The sequence below is a fragment of the Alosa alosa genome, chromosome 17 (genome assembly GCF_017589495.1).
Source record: "Alosa alosa isolate M-15738 ecotype Scorff River chromosome 17, AALO_Geno_1.1, whole genome shotgun sequence".
In the NCBI taxonomy this organism is placed as follows: domain Eukaryota; kingdom Metazoa; phylum Chordata; class Actinopteri; order Clupeiformes; family Clupeidae; genus Alosa; species Alosa alosa.
Window position 1 is genome coordinate 8,205,366 of NC_063205.1, and position 20,949 is coordinate 8,226,314.

Genomic DNA, 20,949 nt, shown 5'->3' on the forward strand with positions numbered 1-20,949 from the left:
CCTCATCTTTAGCTATTTTGGTTTTATAGGCAGTAATCTAATTATCATTTACAAGGACTTACCTGGATATAATTGAATCAACAATAATTAAATAATGCGTGTAGCCTATATTTGCTTGAAAAAATTTCTGTTTTTCCGCTTCTGATATGATTGACAAAATGCACTGCCAGTTGGGAAGACTACAATTTTGTGTTTGCCATTAATGTTGACGTTTGTCTTTTGACAAACTAGACCCTTTTCGTCTCTCGAAAATGACGACATCCGCGAAGGGATAGAAGCCACAGGAGGACAGTGAGCTAGAGACGGAGAGGGAGCGCTACTGGAACACTGCTTTGAAGCTGGAGAGAGACTGCTGCGGACAGAAAGTGGGGGGACGTCAAAATAATTCGCTGACGGCCGTTTGCTGATGCAAATGTTTAACAAACAATTGCTCTAAAAAGCAAACGATCAAGAAGTCAGCAACAAGATCTGTGCATTGGCATTTTCCAGAGGAATACAAAAATGTCGTCTCCAAGTCCGGGTAAAAGGCGAATGGATACCGACGTGGTGAAACTGTATCCTTTGAGAATATAAACAACAGAAAGAAGAAAAGACATGCCAGGGTTGTAGCGACCTAGCTAGACGAAATAATATTGACAGTTGAAATTCACTGCTGATTTGCCATGAATTAAGATATGGGCATAAACGGGCAAATTATGTTGTGTATAGAGTGGGTAAATAACAATGTCATGGGTTGATGCTCTGTTTTGACATCAAATCTGCAATAGCTTCTGTTTTAATGATGCAGCTATTAGCTAGCTATATAGCTAACTGCTGTGTCGATGCACTGGGTGTAGCAGGTATATCTGGGTTCATTCGATGATTTAGTATTTGGTTAACAAGCAAGTTATTTTAGCTGAGCTGTCCTTGTCATTTTATGTTTTGAATGTCAAAACTGATCACTGGTAAGGTATGTGCGCTCTTTGTGTACACCATAGAGGGCTAGACAAGCAGTGTTGTCTTCAGACAGTTGCCTAGTTATGGCTCTTTCGAGCTGTCGCACAAGCTAGTTTAGGAAGTCTATCAGAACTGTACAAATAAGGTCATTTCATTTAATTGTGTATGCTACCGTATAATACAGTCTAACATCAGCTAGCACCTAGCCTTTAATCAACAATAGTTCCCACCTTCCTAAGCCAAAACGGGGAGCGTTAGCAGTAACATCGTCTTACTGAAGCAGCCTTGACCGTGAGCGATGCAAAACTTGATTTCGAAATATGTATCTGAGTATATATGAGCTAATTTAAGTTGACGTTAGCTGGCTAGGTAGTAGTACTGATGGCTATTCCTGTCCAACTTTAATTTTACCTAAACATGGCTAACTCCGACTTTGGGCAGTGTCATGTTTTGCTCGTTTAACATTCACGAAGCGTGTTCTTTTTATTTGACGTTTACCTTCACATCTGGCTTGCTTTTTCAATAATGAAGTCAAGACCCATGTCGGTTTTTTGACCGTCCTCCATTCATATTTTCTGTTGTGCTGCCCATAAATAGCCATCTCGGGTGTTTTGTTGTCGTTCGTGTGATTACATGAAGCAATCACTTCCTCTTACAGATTATAAATGCACTAACTTTAAATGAAATGTGAACTAGTCTGTGGTCATTTAAATGGCTGTTTACTTTGATATGGGATGTCTGGAAACTTACAGGGAAGTGTTAGCTTTACCAAAGTTGTGCTTTGCGTAAGTTCATGGGTGGGGATGTTTAGCCATTTTCTTCAACTTATAGGCACGCTAGACATCAGGCGATGATGTGCCTTTATTGCCTTTAACTTTAAAGATTATATGCCTTTAACTTTATTGTACCAGCAGGGTTTAAGGCACTTATTTGATAACGCGATTTGTAGCCAAATGTTGTCCCTGGTGTAAGCTACCAATGCTGCTTTTTTCCCGCAGGCTCAACTACATCTATTTTTAACGCTGAAACATAACTGATCATACTGATCCAAAGTTTGAAGTTTTCCGTCCGTTTTTATTTGGTCTTGCAACATACTGTCTAATAAGCATTCACGCACTTTAGGACTGGCACTGGAGTCCCCGCATGGTTCGCGAGTTCTCCACAGTTGTTTTGTTTTTGTACTCTGGCAGTGAGAACAGGCTTAATGATTGGACGGCTTGTTACTACCCGGAAACTGCGAGAGGGTGGTTCAATGATAATAGGCCGTTTTTGGTTCAACCAGAGCCCGTTTAACACAGGGTTCGAGAGCAAAGATAGAACGTCGGTCGATTACACCGGAGAAGAGTCGACTTTGTGAAACCATGTCATGCCTGCGCAACAAATAGTTGTGTAACATCATCCTGAAAACTTGTGAAATTATCACGAAATCTAAGTATTCTTATACAGGACTTATACAGGAGTGAATTCCTCATGCAGTTACAATTAGGAAAGATTCTCTGTCTAACAATTAACTATAGGCCTACTGTTATTGGAATGAAAGCCATGACATGCGTCAATTAAAAAACAAAACGAGGAAATCCACGGGCCTCTTCCCGCAGCAGCGGTTTGGGGTTATCTTTCTCTAGACGTGGCACTGCATGGCTAAAGCTAGGCAAGCAGGCTTTGGATTGGTGCTGAGCCCTGTAGTAAATCTCTGTCATCACCATGAGCTGCAGGGGAAGGGTAGGTCAGGCAGCTGGAATCCTACAGTCCCTCCCCCACTGCACAGACACTAAGGCAAATAGACCAGAAATCCTACGCCTTCAGCCCAAGCAATCAGTGGCATGAAGGCCAGCAGCAGGTTTGCAACAGAGAACCTCTCCTCTTGAAGCACAGCACTGTCCAGTATAGCATGTGCGCTGTTTCACCTGACAGTTGCTGCAACTTGAGGAGTTTACCATGTGTAGCCTATATGTGTTTCAGTGTGATCGTCTTGGAGAAGCACACTGCTTTCCCAGTGCTCCAGATATCCCATTTTTCACAGCCTGTAACCAGGAGCGGGAAGCCATGACGGTATCAGAGGGGCTGAGAGCTGATGAGGTGACGCTGAGGAGCAGTACTTGTAATTGGCTGTGACTCTCTAGAGAGCTGGAGATCTGGAGCTGGGCTCTGCTGGGAGTTTCAGCAGATATGAATGTCAGTCTGACCTTGGTTTTTCAGCTGTGCACTAGAGGCTAACGCTCTACCGAAGCCCCATGAGAAAAAGGGCACATGGCAACCCCTGACCTCCGCACAACGGTGCCTAGTTAACGTGCCTGTGCAGGAAGCACTGAGATCTGTGGCTCTGAGGCTCAGGGATTGCGTGACATGTCATGGTCTTTCTTGCTCTAATGCTTCTATTTGCTGTCTGTCTCTCTAATGACACTGGCATTATCAGCCCTTATCAAGCTTTGATCAAGAGAGGCTTGAGAAATTGAGGTTAGCCAGTGTGCTCCACCAAGTCATCACTTTAAAGGCCTACTTTCTTGGATGAATATTGCATTTGAATTACAAGGGTTGGGGAATATCCTATGCTTAATAGAGTAGGCAAAGCTAGATTTTGCTGTGCCTCATAAATTCAGCCAAGATCAGGAACAGAGCCATATGTTTCAAGCTTCATGAGAGCCAGTGGTTTTCGGTCTTTCATATGAAATGGCTCTATTCATTGAAGCTTCAGTCAGTGTGACACATGTGAGCAAGAGAATGGCAACTGATAAAAAAAGACATCTGGCATTTACTGTCAGCAGTGCTCCTTGTGGCATTGTTTTGGACAGAGTCAGGGTTTTTGCGTCATGTGTTCATGTAAGCCTGGCCTGAGGGAATATCACAGCTTCCAGTCATTCCCAGTATTTTGTAGTAGTAGCACACATGATCTGGAAAGGCCCACAAAAACTCCTCTTCATCTGTATGATTTTCATTTTGTATCAATTGTTTGTTTATGCATCTATTCTACAGTATTTACGTGACTTTGTTTGTTTGTTTGTTTGTTTCTGTCTGTCAATGGAGTTCCATGGGAGTTGAAGGCCCAAAATTGGCTATTGTACGTAGAGGCCTGGGTCAGTGTCACACAATTGAGAATGCGCTCAAGTGTTCCATACAGTTTTTACCATTTTACTGTTTGCTTTCTGTTTGTGGAGCTTAGTTTTTTTTATTTCCAAATGGCCGTTCCCTATTGTGTTCCTCACTAGCAGACTCTAAGGCTGGGTATAGAACACACTCTGGCCCTTTATGACTGAGATATTTAGGTAGGTTTAGCGCTTTAAGCAGGGGGAAATGGTCAGGGATTACCAAGCAAAACAACAGACCTCACCTCCGCATTCAGTTTCCCCTCCCTCAGGCAGGCTCTGTCCGGACCTTGACCTCCTGAAGACCTGCGCCAGCACAAGTGCCAGCTCCAAGCCCATTTCATTCCCTCCTCAACAAAACATTAAAAAAAAAGCCCAAAACCAGCATCCATCATGCTCTATTTTCTGAGTTCGCCAGCCACCCACCCAAGACGGCTCCCTAATATGAAGTGATCTCCAGAAACAGGATCTGCTGCATGTAATCAGTGGCGGCTGCCAGCTCGAGCCTGCTGCTGTCTCCGGCCTTATTCGTTTCCTGCCTCAACAGTCTATGAGTGATTAGCTGGCAGAGTCACCGTGCGTGACTCGTGCTAAATCACCGCGCCCTTCCAGGGAGGCATGGCAGAATGGCCGGCTTCTCCAAAGACTCTCCACCAGCCAGCACCCCCTACCTTGTGATGTAAGGTCCAATTTTGCCCCGGTGGTGGATAGCATCATGTTGGCTCAGCCTGAGGGCATATTACTCCTATGGAAACTGCAGTGGTACGACTGCACCGCCAATAGAGGAGAGGCGCATAATGCATTTGTGATTAGATGGTGGGCCAGGTTATGTAGGACACAGCCATTCCTAACAAAAGGCCTAAGGCAAGCATGGTTTGCTGTGTGCCCATGGTTGTAGTGATAATTAATGGAAGGTCCTTGACTCCTCAGGACCTCCTAATTTAGGCACTTGGGTGTCCTTCCAGTTGTCCTTCCAAGTCTGGTCTGTTTCAGCAGTCCAGCAGGCCCATTGTCAGGGGTCCTTAAGATCATTAAGATAGAAATACAGGCAAATGAGGATCTAGCTTTGGTTTCTAAGTGTTAAGTACTTATTGTAGCGGTCACTCCACCTCCACCACCCACACCATGTGAAGGAAATATGTGGAGAGAATATTAATTGGCTCTTGTTAAATTGTATCCAGTCTTGAAAGCCTCATTTCGGCGCCAGCAATGATGGCAAGTGCAACAGGGTTACAGTGTGCTTGTGATGGTGGGGGTGGTTGAGGGTTGAATGACAGTCGCAGTGTCCAGCGGGCGCTTGGATGCACTGCCCCCTGACAGTGGGAGACGGGAGGCCCGGGGTAATCCCACAATAACAGGCCTCTATCTCCGCCACGCATGGCCGAGCACACGCTGGAGAACAGATGGACTCCCAAGTTCTTCTCTTTTTGTTTTCAAGATGATTTTGGGGCTGCTGGTCGGTCTGTCTGTCTGTCTGCCTCTCTCTCTCTCGCTCTCTCTCTCTCTCTCACTCACTCGTTCTCTCACTCTCTACCCCCTGCCAGCCAAGGGGGTTATAACGGTTGTCTGACATTCCACATGTTTTCATCGCACATTGGAGCGTCTGAAAAGTGAACTCCGACTCCCAACGGTTCAGTGCGTGCACAGGGAGGGGGTTGGGGGTTGGTGGGACTGGATTGATGGCACTGAATGAGTCTGTCTCTCCTCCAAATTGAGAATTCTTAACCCGTAACAGCCCGTCAGCTGTTAAATGCATTTCCAATGGAGTTCAGTTGAGAAATGCCCGGTCAGCTTCAGGCTGTGGTGTGTGGTGAAAGATGATGTAATCAGGAGGACCATCCAGGTTTTAGTGCATCCTTACTTTCAGAAGAATTAGGAGGTCATCACATTCCTTTTGGAGCGGTGGATCTAATTATTTTCCATTTAAGACACTTTGAAAACAATCCACTGTATGAATGGGAAAGAATGTTAACGTCTTAAGCACACTTTTGTGGTTGATTTTAAAAAAGTGTATATGACTCATAAAAAGCAAGAGGGAAATTTCAATCTAAACATTATTTTTCAACTCCGTCTCTGTCTAGAATAGGACTTCATCAAAAAAGCACCTTCACAGATCGACCCGTTTATTTTCTTGGGTATATTTAGGCTGTTCTACTCTTTGGTAATGTGCATCGCACTGAAACAGTCATTGGTAACGTATCTGGGCTGTAATCTTGTGTTTACACAGTGTGTACTCTTCAGGCAGGGGCTGTTACTCGTGAGGGTGGACGATGGCTGACTTTCCTCACAGAAGTGCTAGATCTGAAGGTTGTCGACATGCTGTTTTCCTCCAGTCGTGTAGCGTGGAACACTTGAGCCGTGTTTGCTTGAGAAGTGCTCGCAGCACATGCCCAGAGCATGTTGTGCTTTTTTCTAAAGCACTGAGTGACCATACCTCTGAGTACCTCTCTCTTTCTATATATATATATATATATATATATATATATATATATATATATATATATATATATATATATATAAACATAAACGCACACAGCGGCTGGAGCGCCCTACCTGGCAGTGCCCAGGCAAGCACACATTGGTAAACACAGAAGGCATTTCCATTTGAAGCTTAGCTGCAGGAGATACCAGCAGGTCAGGCAGCCATTGATATGTAAAGTGTAGAGGAGTCTCTCTCTCTCTCTTGCTCTCTCTCTCTCTCTCCCACTCCCTCTCCCTCACTCTCATTCTTTCTGTGGAATGCTCTCTTTCTCTCTTTACATCACTATGTTTTTCTCTCTCACTCATTCATTCTTTCTCTCTGTTTATTCCCCATCAGTATTCAGAGAGCACTCTCAGAACGGCTTGGCTAAAAGGGCTCTTGGTCTTTTTTCACCCTCTCAACAATGACTCCCAGTCTACCCCCCACCCTCTCTCTCTCTCGCGGCGTGTTTTTAACAACATTCCTTCAGAAATACTGTGAGCGTTGTGATGTGGAGGGCCAAGCGCAGAGAGTGAGCCTACCCACACAAGTATGTTATACAGCAGCACAGTACAAGGCAGGAGGGGGTGGCTTCTATTCCTCTTACCCCACCAAACTGTTCTGACTACTACTCCTCTGGGTACAGATTGGCCAGCCATTCAGGTGGTAAATTGGTGTCTGGCATTCCTGAGCAATTGTGTTTATTTTCTGCCATCATGCTGAAATGGAGGCAAAGAATAGCTTGTCATTTGATTGGCTGAATTAGATTGAGAATGTTGGCCTTCTTTCTTTGACTTGCTCCGTTCCTTTGGTGTGTGTGTGTGTGTGTGTGTGTGTGTGTGTGTGTGTGTGTGTGTGTGTGTGTGTGTGTGTGTGTGTGTGTGCACGCTCTCTCTCTCCTGACAGGGCTAAGGTTTCTCTTACATTTGTTCAGGGTTTTAGTTGGGGTTCAGGGCCTCACTGTCAATGCCCTGTAGTCTCTGCTCTGCGCAGTGCTTGGCTCTCATCTGGTCTGTGGCGGAGCCTCCGCCAATTAAAATCCCCAACCAGTGCCACCGCTTTCATCCTTCCCGAGTGCGACGAGAGAGCATCAAATTAATCTGAGCCATAATGAAGCCAGACCCCCATCCACTCACCACCACCATCATCATCGCCACCACAGACCAGGGAAGTCTGGTCACGTTGGCCCTCAAATTGGCTTTGTACTCGGGGAATATCTGGTGGAGAGACATGTCTCGTATCTGAGAAGCGTTTTTAATTAGACTGCGTTCCAGACTAAATGGCACAGTGTGCTGGCAGTTCCCAGCTTCCGTTCTGTATCTCGGTGTTCAGCAGGGGGGGATTCGCATTTGATATGCTCCCCCTCAAAACTGATGAATGTGTCTCGTTAGTTTATATACTGTGGGCAGAGGGTGCTGTTTGCTGTTGGAGCCTGTATGTTGATGTGACCTTTTGAGTTCATCATTTATACAAAGTGTGTTATCAGTGGTGAATGCATCTGAGTCTGACATGTGTTTGGTCTGTGTGTGATCTTCTGAGGCAGATAGTGTATCATTCAGGCTACATTGTTTCAAGAGCTTCAACTTAGTTGTTAAAGGGCAGAGTATTGCTTTGATGTCAATCTCATGTAACCTCGAGTGTGTGTGTGTGTGTGTGTGTGTGTGTGTGTGTTGTATGTGCATGTGTTTGTGTTCTGTGGTGCCACGTATTTGCATGAAACCATATGCAGACCTTACAAAAACTATAGGTACTTCCTGTTGTAGCGTTTACGCCTAGAGTCGTTAGTAGCTGATCCAACTACAGTTTGTATACAAGCTACAGCAGTCCTAGCTGTGACCAGCACCAACTGCATTGGCCTTCTAGATCCAGAGGTGGGCCAGATTCTAGTTAAGACATCTTATCTCTCAGTGGTCAATCCATGGACAGTGTCTGATTGGTGATTCTCATGATGTTGGACCCTTTATCTCAGTAGCTGTGAGGGTAACCCGGGGTCAATTTGACGGACTTTGTGGTGCCAAAACGATGGAGAAAGTGGCGTCTGTGTGGAGTAATGGCAGTCTGAGTAAAGTACTTAGTTTAGCCTGTGCCATTGATCCCATCCTATGTGGCTGTGGAGGCCTGGGAGTGGACAGGCAAGGAGTCCAGTGGAGTGGACAGGCGAGGAGTCCTGTGGAGTGGACTGGTGGGGAGGGGGGAGTGGTGGGAGAGCCCTGGTGCCCGCTCTGGTAATCCCCCCAGGTAAACAGTGGCTTAATACCCTTAAGGACAAAGAGACGACGAGTGGAGCCTAGTCCCTCCCACAGCCCCCACTCCCAGACACAGACCCATATACGCATGTGCAGATACACACACACACACACACACACACACACACACACACACACACACACACACACACACACACACACACACACACACACACACACTCACTCACTCATACTTCCACTCAGTCAGTCACTCCTGCCCTGAGGGTTAATAGGAACAAGGGGCAGCGGTCAATGAGGCTGTGCCTTCACACGTGAGCACATAATGATAAAGGGGGGGAGGGGAGGGGGGGGGGGGCGTGTTTGCAAGCTTGCAGAGTGGGAGGAAAACTCAGAGAACGGAGAGGCTTTTTTTTTTTTTTTTTTTTTTTCTCGCAGTAATGTGGAGGGAGAGAGAAATCCCCACAGCTCTAAATGGAGTTTCCATTTGTCAACGGCTGGCCATGCCATAGACATGGAGTCAAAGGCCCCCATCATCGCTTGCTCAATATTTATTTTAGGTGCTTTTTTTTTTAGAGTGTTCTTTTGGGGGCTCCTTTGGACCCTGTGTGTTTGTGTGCATGTGTGTGTCTGTGTGGGTGTGTGTTTGTAAGTATGTAAGCATGTCCATGTGTTTGTTGACAAATGTGCAGTTGATGCCCTGCACTTCATTGCTGTTCCCTGGCCGCTGATTAAATAAGCATCTGAATGAGAAGGCCATTTGAAGGAGCGGCTCATGGCAGACCTGATGCTGGCAAGGCCTGCTCAGTGTGTGTGTTTGTTCCAGAAGGATCCGATTGAATCATGCTGAATGATTGTGTGTGTGTGTGTGTGTGTGTGTGTGTGTGTGTGTGTGTGTGTGTGGTGTGTGTCCGTCATAATTGCCGCGTTCCAGCTGTTGCCATGTTACTCAGATCCCAGTTGTCTTTGCTCGCCAGCCTTTAGTGTGTTGAGGTCGCGGTGACCTCAGATTGTGGAATGCTGAACCTTGTCCACCCAAATATACAGAGCAGCAGGCCTTTGGTCCAGTCCACACACACATCATGTCAACAGTGAGTCTGGTCAGAGGCTGGCCAACTGAGGGGCTAGTCTGGACTAGCCTGGAGTGTGTGGGGCCCAGTCAGTCATAATTGGTGTGTGTGCTCTGGGTGCAGTGTATTGTGGGTACAGTGGAATTAGTGTGGTGTATTGAGAACACTGTAAGGAGTAAGCTAAGACTGATACAGTTCCATTGCCAGTGCACCCGGCCTGCTCTGTGATACTTCTCTCTGTCTTTTCCTCTACATCTGCCTCTCTTTCTCGCTTCTCTTTTTCGCTTGACTCTTGTTTTCATCTCTCTATCTATCTATCTATCTCTCTCTCTCTCTCTCTCTCTCTCTCTCTCTCTCTCTCTCCTCCACCAGTTCTGCAGCTGCATTGGGCTTCTGTTTCCTCTGACCTCTCGCGTCACTTCCTGCTGCTGAGGCTGCAGAGGCTTGGTTTGCACACTGGAGTGTGGCGACAGAGCATCCGTGAGCAGGCGAGCAGGCGTCCTTCTGCCCATAGACCCTTAGCCCCACCCTCTCAGCAGCATCACCCCAGGTCCAGTCCCTTACACACTGTAGATCAGCCTGCCATAGGGCTTACACACCCCTAACTGGCCTTCACAGGTTGTAGTGTATTATTTTTTTGTATTAATGGCAGTTCTATGTCAGTATTGTTCTTTTTATCCACACTACTGTAATCTATTTGTTGTTTTTGAAAAGCACAAATGTGCAGACATGACCTTTGTCAGAGGTACTACCCAACATCACTGGACCATCTGTTAGATGGTTGCCATGGGAATCGCAGCCTTTCTCTTCCTGTCCCTCAGTGGCACTGACCCGTGCCCACCTGTCTGCTGGTGCCCGCCGGTGCTGTGGCCGTGACGGCACCGGGCAGGCGTGGGTGCGTTACCTGTGGTAATCACCGGCTGCTAATCTGACTGTAATGAGATGACCAGGCTCATGGCGGTGTCCTGTGTGTGCTGCGGACGGTAAATATTTCCCTACCGCCACACAAGGTCAGCGATTAAGCAACGGGAGGATAGGAGAGGATTGTGTCTTTGTTTGATGTGTATGTGAGGTTCTGTGTGTGTGTGTGCTTGTTGGCTTAATCAGCCATTATGTCCAGTTATGTCACTGCGGATGTTTTAAGTCCCATCTGTGTGTGTGTGTGAGAGAGAGAGAGAGAGAGAGATTGCTAGTGATTTGTTTATCATTTTTACCTTTGGTTGGTTTTGGAGGTTATGTTTTTAGTTTGTTTTTTTGTCTGTCGGTGGGTTTGTCTATCTGTCAACAGGATTATACAAAAACAGACAGGCCAATTTTCTTGAAACTTGATGGAAGAGTCCATGACATTCCGGATTAAGGACCGGATCCAGAAAATATTTTCCACTTTCTTCAACATGGCAAGATAGGGCATATTGGACTTGGCGGAGGTCTCTGCTCTCTGAATGCCCTCCTAGTTGATTCTATTTTCATAGTACGTGTGTGTGTGTGTGTGTGTGTGTGTGTGTCCTTGTGTGTGTCCTTGCACGTGCCACTCCATTCATTCTTGAGTCGGATATCAAATTTCCACTGTTTGTGTGTATACAAGTGTGTCTTTTCTCACTCCTGAGACTGTTATCATATCTGGTGTGCGTTTGCAGCTGTGTAGCCGCGTGTGCGTTTCTGTTTGTCCATGTTCACCACCAATCTGCCATTTGATGCAGAAGGCCAATGTTATCCATCCTCCTCCCAAGCCTTGCGTGCCATACAGCTGAGAAGAACCGGCAGCCACAACAGCGGTCAGTCAGATGGCCTCTCCTCTCTCTTCCCCTGTCTTTTCTTCCCCTCTCTTCACCTCTCTGTCTTTCATGTTTACTCTATCACTCACTCTGTTGTGTCAGACAGCCGTCTCTGAGCTCTCCAGGGCTTCTCAGCCTACATGCCTTTCAAACGTCCTGGATTCATAGCTGCCTTTGAGGCACTCTCACTCACCGCGCACACACATTTTCTTTCTCCCTCTCTCTATCTATCTATCTCTATCTATCTATCTATCTCTATCTCTATCTCTATCTCTCTCTTTCTTTCTCTGTATGTGCTTATGATTTCCTGACCGTTCTGTTGCCTTCTTTTAATGTCTCCTCTCTCCTCCCCTCTGGCTCTCATAACTTTTGAGGGTATTAGTGACATTTGGAGACGTGCAGCACTAAAGGAATGCCAGTAAACATCCTGCCCAACTTGTTTGCAAGTGATTTTGGCCTCCTCTCTGAGTTACACACGTCATTTGCAGGTTGAAACATTGGCAGGCGCACACACACACACACACACACACACACACACACATGCAGTCCCACACACGTACACACATTCTCTCATTCCCTCACTCCCTCACTCACCCTCTCTCTTTCATAAGCACAACATGCCATTATTATTCTCCAGCTGTTGGGAAAACACTTCTGCCATGCAAATGCATGCGCGTGTGTGGTAGTGTTTTGAACTCTGCTAGTCTTGGTGCACACTGGGCCAACCTCTCTCCCATCAGGAGCCACAGAGCCATGCGTTGGGTCAGATCGGGTCAGGTCGGCACTGGACTGGACTGGCATGCATGTGCTGCTAAAAGTAGGAAACGGTTGAGTTGTTTGGACTGGGAAGTCAGAACCAGATTGTGTTCCATTTAATGGGAATATAAACAGTATGTTTCGCCTCTTGTTGTGATGCATTGCCATGAATTGGAGAGACAGCTGTACTTGAACTGAACACACAGTGGTTGCTGTATTATATGTAGAAAATTCCGTCTCTTCTCTGCTTCTTTAGTGTCTAGTCTTCCTGTGACCAGATGGATTGCCGTGGGTTAGTCTGAATGTTAAGATGCTGTCCGAATGTTTCCAGGCTACCACAACTATGAGCTAGGCTGACGATGTTCTCCTCTCTTCCCATCCCTCCCCCTTCTCCAGTCGAGAAGGCGCTCTGCCTCGCGTGCTGTAGTCAGACTCTGTGCCCTGTGAAGTGCCCTCGCTGGTTGAGATGCAGGTGATTTGATAAGGCCTCGAGGGACCTCCGATTAGATTATGTGTGAGCACAGAGGGAGAGATAGTGACCCTAATGGTCCCTTGTAGATTATGTCTTAATCCCTGCAATCCATAGAGACGAGGAGAGGAGAGGAGAGTTGGGGGATGGAAGGAGGAGAGGAGAGCAAGGGGAGATGAGGAGGAGAGGAGAGTGGGGGGATGAGAGGAGAGGAGAGGAGAGCGGAGCGGGAGGAGAGAAGAGGAGAGTGGGGGAGAGGAGGAGGACACAGGACTGCAGAGGAGGGAGGGATGAGGAGACGAGGAAAGGAATGAGGAAGTGATACAAGGACTGTGTGTGTGTGTGTGCGTGTGTGTGAGAGAATGACAAGCCCATTCCCCCGAAACCTCAGCCTCCTGTTTTGCTCCACCAGTGCAGGCATGTTGAGTGGAGCTGAGCTCATCACAGCAGGCTGTGTGGAAACCCCTCCGCAGTGTGGTGGGACCCGGGGCAGAGTTGCCATCCCACTGAGCACGCTCAGGACAGGGTCACATATTCATTCCTCTCCAGGCTGTCGGCTTTCGCCCGGAACATTCTTGCTATTTTGTGCAGAGCTGAGTTTCTGAGCGAAAACAAATGGCCCCATTGGTGGATTTAGACCAGGGGAAACCCAATCCTGACAGGCTCATCTGATAACCGCTAAATGAGTTAGGCTTTCGGAAGTCTGCAAACGGATCAGCGCCAGGCCTAAGTTTGAAAAACTTCTATCAGTTTATCCGTTCAGGTTTTTTAAATGTATGTCAAGGGAAGTAAAGTTAAGTGACTGGTGTTTAGCAGGCACTTTCATCCAAAGGACACGGTTTTGCAAAGGCAGATTCAGGATTTGAACCTGGCAGGGTTCCAACGCGTTTAGGTTCTGCGTGCGTTGAGCCGAGGCTGTTGAGGGACTCCTCTGTCAGGGTGCCCTGCCACCACAGCCACTTCCTACATGTCTCAGATGGAAGCTGTCTGTTTTTGTTTTGCCGTCTGAGACGCTCTCTGTTCTCCCTCTTCAGTTTTTCCACTGAGCAGCTGGAATTTTTAGAGGCACGTCGAAAAAGCCTTTTCTTCCCCGTTCTGGCTCTAACTCGTTCTTTCTTTACTATGTGCTCTTTCTCCAGCTCTGGTTCTCCCTCTTTTTTTTTTTTTTTTTATTTCTCTCTCTCCCCCCCTCTCTCTGTCAGCTTTCTGAGGGCTGCTTTCATTTAAGCTCAGATGACAAAGGGGGGAAGCAGAAGCAGGTATGAGAGATGTGACATGTCTTTATTTATCCCGTGGAAGTCCATGACTCGTCCCGCAGATGCCATCTCAGTAGGACTTAGTCAGGACCTGCGGGTCACCAGATAAAGCTGTCATGTCAGCACAAGTAATGGTCACACCCCGGTGACCGCAGTCCACCTGTGTCTGGACATTCCGCTGTGTGCGCCGTGAGTAATGGACGTGTGTGTGTGTCATAGCATCTTTGAATCCAGGCCAGAAGTGCTCATCTATCTCATAGGGCAGAGGAGGCACCAGCCCAGCTTGGCTCTGCTGGGTGTTTTTGTGTGGGAGCCCCAGGGATGAGAGGCTGAGAGTGAGAGACGTGTCTGACCCATGTCTGGCCTCGGTCTCAAACCCTTACCCTAACCCCCGCCCGCTGGAGCTCAATCAGTTACCCTGTCATTACCCAGAAGCCCCCTCTTCACCTCTGCACTCCAAGCTCACCTCCACTCTGTAGCCACATGTGCTGTTTCTTATTACAGCCTCATCTCAAAGCAGCACAAAATCGTGTAAACAGACGCACATGCTACTGTAATCCAAATGCACGTACATGTTTACATAAATGGTGTTATGTGCTTAGATTGGGCTGCTCCTTTGCATATGGAGGATGTGTAAACATCATGTGCAGCAGGATGGCTGCAGAGGTCCCAGAGGTAGTTTTGTTCCCACCACTTGTCTGCCTCAGAGGACACTCTGGGGACTTCTTTGGTTTCCCGTGTGTGTGTGTGTCTCTGTGTCTCTGTCTCTGTCTCTGTCTCTGTCTGTCAGCAGTTGTGGGCACCTTGAGCTGTAGCGTCATTTAAAGAAAATCTAGAAAACAGCTGTGGTGGTGATTCATGTGAAGAGAGAGATGTGCTCAATCTCCTCAGGAGGGAGAGGGAGAGAGAGAGAGAAAGGACACTGACTGGCTGCACTGCTGCAGCAGATTTCTCTTGAGCTTAAAATATCCGTATCGGTTAACTCTTCCAAGGCCTCACGTGTGGACGTATGTGTGGTGTGCTCGGGGGGTGGTGGTACTCGCCAGCTGCTTCTGTTGATCAGCAAACATGATGGCTCAACTCTCACTCCCCCATCCGCCTGTCTGTCTGTGTGCCTGTCTGTCTGTGTGCCTGTCTGTCTTACTCCCATTGTTGCTTTGTCTTTCCCTTGCTGTATATCTGTCATTTTGCATAGTGGTTTCCTTCCCCTCATCTGATGAGTTGTTTCTCGTTGCCTTGGTTTTCAGTTGTTCATTGTCTCACTTTTGTATTTCTCAGTCATGCATATTGTCCACACACAGGACACAGATGTGTGTGAACAGACACAAATGTGTCTCCATGTCCAAGTTTAAGTGAACACGCCGAGCTCTGGGTCTCCACTGACTATCCGACTCTGAGCTCACTTTTTTATGAGGGGGAATGTGCCGAATAATGACTGTAATTAAACTGCTGTAACTCGATTCTCTGGCATTAAATTGCCAGGAGGAAAGAGCGAGGAAGATGCAGGGGAGAGAGAGAGAGAGAGAGAGAGAGAGAGAGAGACGGGGGAAAAGTGAGTGAGATCCAACAAAGACGGCAGATTACACGCCTCCCAAGGGAAGGGAGTAATCTCACATGCCAGATGTTTGAGACGAGTACATGAAGGCACAGGTTTCCTCCCTCTCCTGCATGTTGTCAGGCAGATGGTGTAACCTCCTGAAGTGAACAGCAAAGCTCTCAGTCTCTCTCTCTGTCTCCACCCCCCCCATTTCTCTCCCTCTCTTTCCCTCTCTCTCCCATTTATCTTCCTCTCTTTCTCTCTCTCCCCCCCCTCTCTGTCTCTCTCTTCCTCTCTCTCTTCTCTTTCTCCTCTTTCCCTCTCTATCACACACACTGCTTGTTTACTCCCTCCACTTGTCGTTTTGATTATGTCTGCGTGTAGGGGTATCTCGTGGGCGCCGCGGCTTCTGTGTAGAGTAACGAAGCAGCTAATGCACTGTGTGCAGTCAGCAGCAGCCTGCTATCCTCCCTGCAGCCACACAGCCTTCAGGACCTCCAGAGCCCGGCCTCCATCTTAGAACTGGGTTACCGAGAGCAGTGGGTGGTAAGCAAGGGCACTTGGCAGCGGGCAGGGCCTCTGGCCCAGGACTCCAGGTTGGGCATGGGCAGGAGGAGGAGGAGGAGGAGGAGGGGAGGGGAGGCTGGGGTGGTTGCTGGGTGCCCCCGTGCCCCTGGCTGGCGGTGTAACAGAGGGGAGCGACAGAGTGCCGGCGTCCCCCGGGGGCCCAGTCGCGCGGCCCGGCCCGGCTCAGCGTGGATCCACTTTCACTGGCTGCCGATCGGCACTGGTGGCAATGTGAGAAGTGACAACCCAGACAGCCATGACTAATGACGGCCACACAGGGCTTTCTCTCTCTGTTGGGGTGGTGTGTGTGTGTGTGTGTGTACGTGTTTACGTGTGTGTGTGTGGTAGTACTTTTAAAAAAAGAGGGATAGAGAGATATAAAAGAGTGAAAGCAGTGTGGAGTGAAAAAAGAGGGGAATGAAACCCACACAAACACACACACATAACACACACCACACGCATAACACACACACACACATAACACACACATAACACACACACAAACACACACACACACACATAACACACACGCATAACACACACACACACGCATAACACACACAACACACACACAACACAACACACACACACGCATAACACACACACAAACACACACACACGACATAACACACACACACACATAACACACAACACACACATAACACACACACACACACAAACACACAATAACACACACACACACAACACACATAACACACACATAACACAACACACACACACACATAACACACACACACATAACACACATAACACACACACACACACACACACACACACACACACACATAACACACACACACACACACATAACACACACACACATAACACACACACACACACAAACACACACACACACACACACACAAACACACACACACACACACACACAAACACACACACACACACACACACAAATAATAACACACACACAAACACACACACACACATAACACACACACAAACACAACACACACAAACACACATAACACACAACAAAACACACACACATAACACACATAACACACACAACACACATAACACACACACACACACATAACACACACACACACACATAACACATAACACACAACATACACACACACATAACACACACACAAACACACATAACACACACATAACACATAACACACACACACATAACACACAACACACACACACACACACACACACACAAACACACACACACACACACACGCGAATACACACACACACGCATAACACACACACACGCATAACACACACACACACATAACACACCATAACACACCACACGCATAACACACCACACGCATAACACACCACACGCATAACACACACACATACAGAGATGGAGCGCTCCTGGAATTTGATCTGCTGATGGCCTGGCTCCCTGCCCTGGCAAAGAGGCATGTGAGGGGTGGAGGGGTGGGCAGGAGGGCCGAGGCCTCTGCCTCCGCCACCCTGGCTCACAGTCTGGCTGCTCGGGTCCTGGCTGGACACACTGGGCCCAGGGTTGGGCTGGTCAGCTGGTCGTCCGGCATGGAAGACCCAAGCGTTTGAAGATGGAAGGGAGAGAGAGAAAGATGAGTGGCAGAGAGAGGGATCAAGCTCAGAGAGTCCTCCATCATGGACATAGATGTTAACCCCGGAGTTGTCCTACTACATGGACATTTGGCAAACGTGCAGTAAACATTTGAATCTTTCTGTTGGTTATTGGTGTCAGTAGTTATATTTTTCACTAGGCTTTTCTTTCAGTGCTATTGTACTATGCTGTACCAATGTTGGTGCCATCACCAGATGTAGTTATGAATGTGTGTGTGAGTGGGTATAGTGTGTGGGTAGTCATATAAACAGACGTGCCCTCTTCTGTTTCTCACCATCAATCTCTCTCACTCACACTCTCTCACTCTCTCTCTCTCTCTCACTCTCTCTCACACTCTCTCTCACACTCTCACTCTCTCTTCTCTCACTCTCACTCACACTCTCACTCTCACTAATTTCTCCCATCTCATTTCTTTTCACCTGTAGATTGGGTACCATTCTTCATTCTGTTTGAAGGCAGCCTGTGCTGTCTTGCATTACTGCAGGCTAATTGCCTTCCAATTGAGGGCAGACCCTCTTCACCAGCTTAATGTACTGCCCCCTCCAGAGCGCTGCCGCAACGCCGGGGCGCCTGTGTTTGTTTTGTTTTAGCATGTAAACAAGGAGCGAGTGCACATGTAAACAATCCCATCGTTCCGGTCTTCCTTAACCCTTCCGCTCAGCATCGAGAGTAAACACGAGGTGACCATCCTGAGTGGGCTCAACGAGTTTGTTGTGAAGTTCTACGGACCACAAGGAAGTAAGTACATGACTATATCGGTCTCGTTTAACAGCATCTATATTAACAAGGCAGTTTTATGGGGTCACTTTCCTTTGTTTGCTGAAACTGCACTGCTGAAGCAGAAGCCGCCAATAAATATAACTGAATTGGAAAGGGGACCTAGTATTCATCATTCAGTGCACAGACGTGGTAACAAGTTAAATCCTAAGTATATGTTTCCAGTGTTAAACTTGTTTTTGTGTTTTAAAAGGGCCATTATGGCAATTTTAAAGGGCATTGATTGCATCCAGTCTGGCACACACACACACACACACACACACACACACACACACACACACACACACACACACACACGTCAGACGGCAAGCAGGAACATGGGAAATGTCCTAATCAATCTTGGCTAATGACTCTTTTAAAGTGTCCTTGTTTAAGGGTCTTTGGCGAAATGTTCTTGTGAAACCAACAGAACTGCTAAACTGCGAGGTTTGAGGCAAAGGCGCATTATTGTTAACGCTAAGGTCTCCTATTGCAGTGTAGCATTAATGTTGTTCCTTACTTGTAAGTGGCTTAGGTAAAAGTGTCCGCTAAATGAATAGATGTAAGTGCTGGGCTGTAGGGGAATTATGCAGGGGGTGACAGGTGGACATGCTGGATAAAAAGAGCTGTCGTGGGGGCAAAGGGCACAGGGCAACACTGACCCCCAAGGGTTAGACGGGTTGGATCCCGGTGATGGTTGACACTGGAAACGATCCGCCTTGACCAGAACAGCTGTCGCTCAAACACCAAGGCCTAGTTGTTTTTTTTTACTGGTCAGTAAAAAGCTGAGAGTGTGTGTGTTTAGGGAGAGATGGTCAAACAGTTAGTGTTCAAACATCACAAGGATAATCAGGAGGAATTGTTCATTTGCAAAACGCCCGCGCCTTGAGTAGTGAGCAAACAATGCAGTCTAAAGGTTAACGGCCAACGCAAGCTGATGTTTCAAAGCCAAACATGAACTCGCTAAGAATCCCGGTACGTACAGTACGGCACCGCAGCCCAGCGTTCCCTAAGCAATGTATGAAATATGGAGAATGCTTATTGCATCCAGCTGTGCTCAGATTAAGCCTTCAGAAGTATATATACGCCAGATTGGACAAGCAAATGAAAAGCACATGTTTGGACTGAGCAGCGCATAGGAATGTGTGCAGAGGCAGGACAAGTACAGGGCCACAGAGCAGCCTCCAGTAGCCTATAGCTCATGTCAAATCCCCCCCTTTGTGAGAAAGCAGTTTATTAGCTACCAGAACAACATCCAGCCTAACCTTTTGACATTCGCTCCGTAAACCTCAACACCTCATTCTTGACCTATGGGGCATGTCGTAGGCTACGTGCTCCGATTCGATAGAACCCTGGCTTTGGCCAGTTATTTTTTCGGTGGATGTAATCTCGATAGAAAATTGGCTTAAGTCGGAGTGACCTGCGTCAGAAGGAGCGCTGCCCCCCGGGTTGGGTGTTTGTACTGGTGGGAACAGGCTGTTACGGACAGGGGGGCTTTAATGACTAAGCCCCTACCTTTCTCCTCTCCTCACCCAGACCCAGCTGGCCACATAAGGGTTGGATTGCAAAGGGAGCTATTCTGGGAGACGCTGCTCCCTACTCCACTGTCCCCGTGCCTCAATGGCTACATGCTGTACATGTTCATCTCTCTCGGTCTCTCTCTCTCTCTCTCTCTCTCTCTCTCTCTCTCTCTCTTCCACATGCTGTACATGTTTATCTCTCTCGCTGTCTCTCTGGTCTCTCTCTCTCTCTCTCTCTCTCTCCTTCCTTCCTCTATCTCTGTCTGTCTCTCTCTCTCTCTCTCTTCCACATGCTGTACACGTTCATCTCTCTCGCTGTCTCTCGGTCTCTCTCTCTCTCTCTCTCTCTCTCTCTCTCTCTCTCTCTCTCTCTATGCCCCCCAAGCTCTGTTAAGTCACAAACTCAAGTACGCACACATAATCCAGGCCATGTTGCAAAACACCAAACATGACTTTTTTCCCCCAAGCCTTTTCAATTCAATAGCCCTTGAATAGCCTTCTGCTAATGTAGCTTAATTAGTTTCACATGTGAGTGGAGGACCCCAGGGGTAGTGTCTGATTTGTGTGTGTTGACACTGCTCTGTCCCTCAACCTCGTCCTGTTTCTACAGCACCATACGAAGGTGGCGTATGGAAGGTGCGGGTAGACCTACCAGACAAATACCCCTTCAAATCTCCATCTATAGGTACGGATGTGTGGGATTGGGCGGGATGATGATGTGCTGTCGCCAGCGACTAGTGTGATTGGTTCACTTGTGCTACTCCATTTCCATGACGACTTGCCCTGCCTCACTCTGTTTCTGTCTCTTTCTATTTCCTTTCCAGGCTTCATGAATAAAATATTTCATCCCAACATTGATGAAGCGTAAGTTAAATTGTTTTATCCTATTACCTCACCATCACTCAAAGGGATTATATGCCACACCACTGCATCAC

At 47.4% G+C, this 20,949-nt stretch overlaps 1 protein-coding gene across 1 annotated transcript in view; it reads left to right on the forward strand.

Moving 5' to 3' along the window:
• Positions 1-269: 269 nt before the first annotated feature.
• The window catches only part of ube2h (ubiquitin-conjugating enzyme E2H (UBC8 homolog, yeast)), a 29,064-nt gene continuing 8,384 nt past the window's right edge, over positions 270-20,949 (forward strand). Inside the window, exons 1-4 of the mRNA XM_048267849.1 lie at positions 270-554; positions 18,400-18,476; positions 20,625-20,699; positions 20,839-20,878. Of these exons, the coding sequence (XP_048123806.1) occupies positions 502-554; positions 18,400-18,476; positions 20,625-20,699; positions 20,839-20,878 (245 nt within the window). The 5' untranslated portion in view covers positions 270-501. The remainder of the gene's footprint in view (positions 555-18,399; positions 18,477-20,624; positions 20,700-20,838; positions 20,879-20,949) is intronic.